This window comes from Dipodomys ordii, unplaced genomic scaffold (genome assembly GCF_000151885.1).
Source record: "Dipodomys ordii isolate 6190 unplaced genomic scaffold, Dord_2.0 Scaffold96, whole genome shotgun sequence".
Taxonomy (NCBI): domain Eukaryota; kingdom Metazoa; phylum Chordata; class Mammalia; order Rodentia; family Heteromyidae; genus Dipodomys; species Dipodomys ordii.
In genome coordinates this window covers 5,287,941-5,294,924 of record NW_012267312.1, presented here as the reverse complement: position 1 = coordinate 5,294,924, position 6,984 = coordinate 5,287,941, and the positions used below count along the sequence as shown (strand labels likewise).

The 6,984-nt window shown below is 41.6% G+C and overlaps 1 protein-coding gene across 1 annotated transcript in view; it reads left to right on the top strand.

Moving 5' to 3' along the window:
- The window catches only part of Srpx (sushi-repeat containing protein, X-linked), a 74,704-nt gene that overhangs the window by 67,041 nt on the left and 679 nt on the right, over positions 1–6,984 (top strand). The window contains exons 7-10 of the mRNA XM_013026734.1: positions 566–687; positions 1,402–1,581; positions 4,145–4,278; positions 5,747–5,868. Coding sequence (XP_012882188.1) covers positions 566–687; positions 1,402–1,581; positions 4,145–4,278; positions 5,747–5,868 — 558 coding nt within the window. The remainder of the gene's footprint in view (positions 1–565; positions 688–1,401; positions 1,582–4,144; positions 4,279–5,746; positions 5,869–6,984) is intronic.

Below are 6,984 nucleotides of genomic sequence, written 5' to 3'. Positions count from 1 at the left end.
TTCCCCTCCTTCTTCTCCTTTTCCTTCTTCTCCTCTTCTCCTCCTTCTTCTCCTTCTTCTCCTCCTCCTCCTCCTCCTCCTCCTCCTCCTTCTTCTTATTTTAAGATAGACAAGGAATCACAATGAATTTACCTTTACTGTCAGAGAGAAGGAGTAGAGAAAATTCTAGCACCTTTTGCAATCCTGAATTGCCAGTGAAGGTGTGGGTCATATCCTTAAATGGTCTCCTTCACAAGCATTCCCTTGTCCTCCAGATAATGTTATTCAGATCTACCTTGGAACAAGAGTGAGATTGGAGGAAGACTTGGGCCTCCATTCTCTGTTATATCCTTCAACAATACACAATAATCAGAGGTTCACAGTAGTTAGGAGCTTCCATTTTGGGATCTCAAATTGCTCTTCTGAAATAGAGGAAAGCTCAAGAGATTCTACTCTTCTAAATATCTTTGTTCTGTTCCAACTGACCCAGTAGCTTCCCTTCAATATTCCCATAACCTGGTCAATATCTGTTTTTAAGGTCCATAAGAATCATCTTTGATGTTTCTGTTTTGTTTTTCTCTATAAGTGTTATTCTGAAAGGCCTCCCTCCAGGCTCACATTTTCCAGAAGGAGACCACAAGATCGAGTACACAGTCTATGACAGAGCAGAGAACAAGGGCACTTGCAAATTTCGAGTTAAAGTGAAAGGTAAGAGTACTGACTATGGGTTTCCTCCAGCTAGAAAAGCAAAGGAAACAGGTCCTCAAACAATAGATATTAGAGTGCTCCCTACTAGAAGAATGTTTGTTAACTTTGAATTAGCCTCTGATGAGGCTGGAGAAAATGTCTCATCTTCATGCCTGGATTTTTTGATGGGATTCAGGGCCGGTAGATTATGTAAGACATTTTACAGGACTAATCTCACACTAGTCCACAGTTGAATGAACTAGAAAAAAATTACTTGATAACATTTCATTGCTGAGTTTGAGCAATCAGTTAAACTCTGCAGGTCCTTCGATAACTGACATGGTTAGCAACCCCTAAGCTGGGGTCGCCAGAAGACCATGCTCTTGGGTCTGAAAGAGCAGACCTATGGTCTGCCTAAAAAATATTTTCGAGGTTTGCTTTGTGCCTCATGATTTGGACAGCTAATTACTAATTATTCTTTACTCTCCTGGGCTCAACCTCCTTATCTGTAACATGGGAGCTAGAGCAGTTAATCTCAGAAGTCTCACTGGTATAGATGGTGACCCTTTCAAGGCCCACCCACTGACTAAATAGCACCCATGCTCCCTTGATCATTCCATGGGTTAATGTAGAAGCTTCATGGAAAATCTGGAGCTTCTGTGTCCCTTGCCTTCCTAAGTTACTCTGTAGGAGGAATCTCCACACTGAGACCCTTTCGGGCTTGTGTCTCTACAGTGAAACGCTGTGGCAAACTCAATGCCCCAGATAATGGCTACATGAAGTGTTCCAGTGATGGTGACAATTACGGAGCCACCTGTGAATTCTCCTGCCTTGGTGGCTATGAGCTCCAAGGTAGCCCTGCCCGAGTATGTCAGTCCAACGTGGCTTGGTCTGGTGTAGAGCCCGTCTGTGCAGGTATGTGTGCAGCCCTCTATTCAGCCAGTAGCAGCACCTGAAGATCCCGTGGTTTTAGATTGCAGAACAGAAGCAGCTTTCTTTCATATACTTCGTAAAATTCATTTGCGCTGTTCCTTATCTGAATGGATGAGCAAAGTCCCTTAGTTCTTACTGTAACATCTCTCAGCTGCCTTCCTCTTTTGCCTCTGCTTGTCCTCTGATTTCCCTGCCATGTCTTCTAAGGAAGAAATTGGAAGTCAGGGTCCAGGGCCAGCCTGTGATGAGTGACATTATAAATCAACCATTTTGCTCTAGTTCCTCTAGTTCCTAGGATGGTGCTTACAAAGCCAGTATACTCCTGGGTCCGGACAATATGCCTGTGTAGCAGCACTGGCTTTCAAGTCATACAGACCTTGGGCATTTGGCATCATTCCTTCTGTGAATAATGAGGAAAAGAATACCTTATTCACTTTGTGAGTTGTAATAATGAGATGAGGTCATCCACTGCACAGTAGAATAGAGCAGTACCTTCCACAAGGTAAGTACCTAGCACACACCCACTGTCTTCTTCCTGTTAACATTTTCATCTTTATCCTTTCCTAGCCATTCAGCATAAGTGGTGTACACACACACACACACACACACACACACACACACACACACACACACACACTATTTCACAAACAAACTAAAATAACATAAATATCTTCAGTTTCATACAGATTGCATATTGAAATGTTTTGGAAATATTAGGTTAAGGAAATAAACTTTTCACTCTTTTATTTTTGTGCCAGTACTGAGGCTTGAATTCCAGTACTTTGAGCTCTTACTTGGCTTTTTCTCTCACAGTAGTGCTATAATGTTTGAGCCATGCTCCCAGTCCAGGTTTTTTCTGCATCATTGGAGATGGAGTCTCACAAAACTTTTTTGACCAGTTTGGCACTGATCTGTGATCTTCCTGGTCTCAACCTAGCAGGAACCACCAGCAGCTGGTGTCCCCTATTTCTTTGTATTTTTAAAATTGGGCTACTAAAACATTTAAAATTACATAATTGCTTCTATTGAGCAATGCGGTCCTACATTCTGAGCCCGTGAGGCAATGAGAGGGATGAGAACTCCATATCACTTGGGAAAATATCACAGTGTCTGCCTTAGAGGCCAGTGAAGAGCAGGCATTCAGTGTTTGCTGGCTAAATGATTGAGTGTTAAGATGAACACACACTTCATTGCAAGTCTAGATAGAGTTTAAAATATGAGCACCGATGATATAAACCATAGGTGGAGTTTGTTCATTCCTTTGGAGAATTAGAACCATTTCAAAGCCATCCTGCTGGTAGCCTATTCTCCCATCCTCGTGTTTCTCTATACTTCCTCCGGCAGACACTGGAATGCTTCGTCCATTTGTCTTTGACATCCTTATCTATGTTCAAGAGGCTACTTACTTCAATTACCTGGGTACCTCTTGTCTAAGGGCTTTTCCTTGTCTCTGAAGGCATAATCTACACATGTACAAAGGCCGGCTAGAAGTGACTGAGAATGACTATCCCCTGAAGTAGCCATCAACTGGTGATGGAGCATTAATGCTCGAGTTCCCTCATTCCTCCAGTAGGATAGCTGTTATGTATGTAACATATCATCTCCTAGAGTTCTTCAGTGAGACTGAGGTCCAGATGCCTACAGCAATAACTTGCTTGACAAGCCACTTTATACAGCTCTCTTTCTTTCCCTGTTTCACTTCCTGAGATAGGAAGAATAATGCCAGTCCCCAATGTCCACATATGAATCCCCCAAACCTGAGACTATACTACAGTATATGGCAAAAGGAACTTTGCAGAACAATGTGACTAAATTAAGGCGATATCCTGGATTATCCAATGGGCTCAACATAATCACAAGAGTCCTTATATAAGGCAGCCAGGACTACCAAAAGATATAGAAAGAGGTAATAGAAGAAAAGTACATACAGAAGACAGATTTTAAGAGCCCACGGGCCAAGGAATGAAGGTGACCTCTACATGCTGAAAAGACAAAGGAACAAATTCAGAATCTCCCCTAGACCACAGCCTACTGATACCCTGATTTAGCTCAATTTTGAATTTCTATGACTGAAGAAAATCCGTTTATATTAAGTCTTGAAGGTAAAGGTGATTTTAAATACACTTTCCCATTCCTACTAGTGTTTCTTCTTTTTTTGGTGCTAGTACTGATGGTTGAATTCAGGTCTGGTCATTATCCTTTAGCTTTTTTGCTCAAGGCTGGTGCTGTACCACTGGAGCCACAGCTCCACTTCTGGTTTTTGGTAATTAACTGGAGATTAAGAGTCTCCTAGACTTTCCTGCCCAGGCTAGCTTCAAACTGCAATCCTCAGATCTCAGCCTCCTGATTAGCTAGGATTACAGGCGTGAGCCACCAGAGCCTGGCTCTTCCGGTGCTCTTGACCCACTTCCCAAATAAACTGCTGAATCTCATTTCCCATGGCAGCGTCTGTTTCTCACAGTTATGACTCGGTGTGTCATCATTTGTTATATCAAGCTGGAGCATGCAGAAGGTTTCTGACCCATGTGACCATTTCTCATTACAGAGATGAATGTTGATGTGAATGTCAGAACAGCAGCTGCATTTCTAGATCAGTTTTATGAGAAAAGGAGACTCCTAATCGTGTCCACACCCACAGCTCGGAACCTCCTTTATCGAATGCAGTTAGAAATGCTGCAGGTGAGTCCTGGAGGCAGGGCCATGGTGAGAGTGAAACCTGTAACCAGAAGGGCCCAGGCATTTCACTAAGAGGAGAGGCCACATTCAGTGCTTAATCCCCTTAGAGTGAATTGCAGAGCCCAGCACTTTAGAGCTACCCATTCATCTAGGGTACTGGAGCATAACCTGATTAGCATTGACTCCCTGGAGCTAACCCACATCATTTCCCAACTAAAGAGGTTTGTCTGTCTTTACTAATAATCCTAATTGACATGCTATCTAGCAGCCAAAGAATAATTGTCTTTGTTGAACCCATCCAGGATATGCCTGGACTGGAGGTGATCAATTAGTTGTCTGCCCAAAAGTCTGGGCCAGGAGATGAAGGGAGTCCTTTGCTACAGAATTGGGACCCCCCCCCCCACACACTCATGGAACTCTTCAGAGAGTGACAGCTGTCTCTCAGGATAGGCATTCTCAAATTGTGATCTGAAGAACAACAGTATCAGCATTGCAATCAGGAGTTCTAGGACCTAGCCCCAACTCCAGGGATTGAACATGTTAGGTTGGACCATTTGCTCCAATATATCAGTCTAGCAAGTCTGTCAAATTCACATAGAGATACCTCAGTGGAATTGGTGATAAAAGTTATTTAGTGTCCTTTTTTCATTCTTTCTTTTCTTTTTTCTTTCTTCTTTCTTGCCTGCCTGCCTGCCTTCTTTCTTTCTTTCTTTCTCTTTCTCTCTCTTTCTTTCTTTCTTTTTTTCTTCACAATCATGCTATATAGTTCAGAATGGGTTCAAACTTGTGTTTCTCCTGTCTCCATCTCTAGATTGCTATGATTGCAGGTGAGTGCTACCACACCCAGTCTATTTGGTGTTCTAATCATTTAAGATTTAAAAATTCCATTTAGCCAGATTCATCTTATTTATCTTCAGTTAGTTTTTCTCCCTTATTGCTACTCACTCCTCCTGGTAAGACCTTCTGCCATATGGTTGACTGAACTACATTCCTGAGGTTTTTATCAAGAGCCAATTCAGAGTACTGGAACCTTCTATCTTTATTTTGGGTAGGCAAGGATATTAGACTGAAGGATGTGGAGGGTGGAAACAAGGGCAAAGAAAGGGGCTCTAGAAAATATTCCCCTCTCCCTACAAAGACAAAATTAGAGTCCTCTGAGGTGGTCTTGGACATTTTGTAGGAAATTTGACTCACACAAGGTCTCACCCCATCTGGAAATACCACTGACTGCCATTTTGCTTAGGTTTTCAAACTGTTATTACCAATAAATTTATAAATGATTTATCTAGGAAGGTATTTAGGTTTATAGCCACTAATTTAACTCTAGTTTCTTGACTGTCTTCAGAATAGCTTGGCGTGAGCAAAGAAATGTCCATAAACACGATTGTTGCTTCTGACAGTCTGTAAGTTGAAATGGAGGTCTCTTTGCTTAGCCAAATTAATACCTATCCTGTTGGTTCTCTTCTTGCAGCAAGAACGGTGTGGCTTGGATCTTCGACACATCACAGTGGTGGAGCTGGTGGGTGTGTTCCCAAAACTCGTTGGCAGGATAAAATCAAAGATGATGCCTCCAGCCCTAGCTATGCAGCTCAGGTAGGGAAACATAGGAAAGTTCTCTCCTTAAATTTGATCCCCTGTGAATGTACAAGGATCTGATCAGGTTCTCTGATTTCTGTATTAGGTTCAGGCAACCTTTAATGTTCGAGTGATTTTGTGTTGGGAGTATTATAACTGCACTAATTGGCATACTGCCACTTGTCCAAATAAATTATATAGTGAATAATTACCAGAGTTCTCTTCTTCCATCTTCAAATAAGTTTTTTTCTTTGCGTTCTCTCTCTCTCCCTCTTCCTCTCTCACTCTCTCCCTCCCTCTTCCTCTCCTTCATCCTCTCCCTCTCCCTCCCTTAGTCCCTTCCCCTCCTCTCTCTCCAAATAAAGTACCTAAGCAAATTCCATTAGAACAGTTTTACTATTTCCAGAGGTTAACTGTATGTAGCCTTTGAGAGCATATGTAGAGTCACTAATACCTCTAATTGAAGCCTGAAAAGGGCGATTGTATTTCTATCTAAAAATTTATACTGAACATTCTCAAAGTAGGCTATATAGAATGACTTGCTTATACCCCATGTCAATGAATTTTTAAAAACTTATTACAGAATTTGCTAAATGGTCTTCGGATAACACCCCTTCTCATATATATATGTATACACACATACATATATATATATACACATATATAATATATAAACACATGCATACATAAATGTATATTTATATATGGTCTGTACTGTATATGTATATCACCACAGACCTGCTTACTTTACCATTCCTGTATTTTTCTGGACACCCCCACAAAACCATTGTAGAAATTCCCTCCAGAAAGTTACTCCCCCTCCTCTTAATGATACAGAGAAATTTAGTTCTCTATTGCCACCTTGTTTACCTCCTCCTTGAATACATACGTGGCCTACATTTATGTGTTCCAACTCATTAGTGCTAGGTCACCTATTCCTGATCTCCTCATTGTGATGACTGAAACTGTGCCCAGAAATGGCCAAATGACTGCTGGGGGTTAAAATCACCACTGCTGATAAACATTGATATAGTCTTAGTGTGTGTATGGTTATGTGAAACTAGTCTACCAACTTGGATTGACCCCAGTTCAGTGACCCTCAAATCTGTTACCCTTATACATGCTATATAGCAA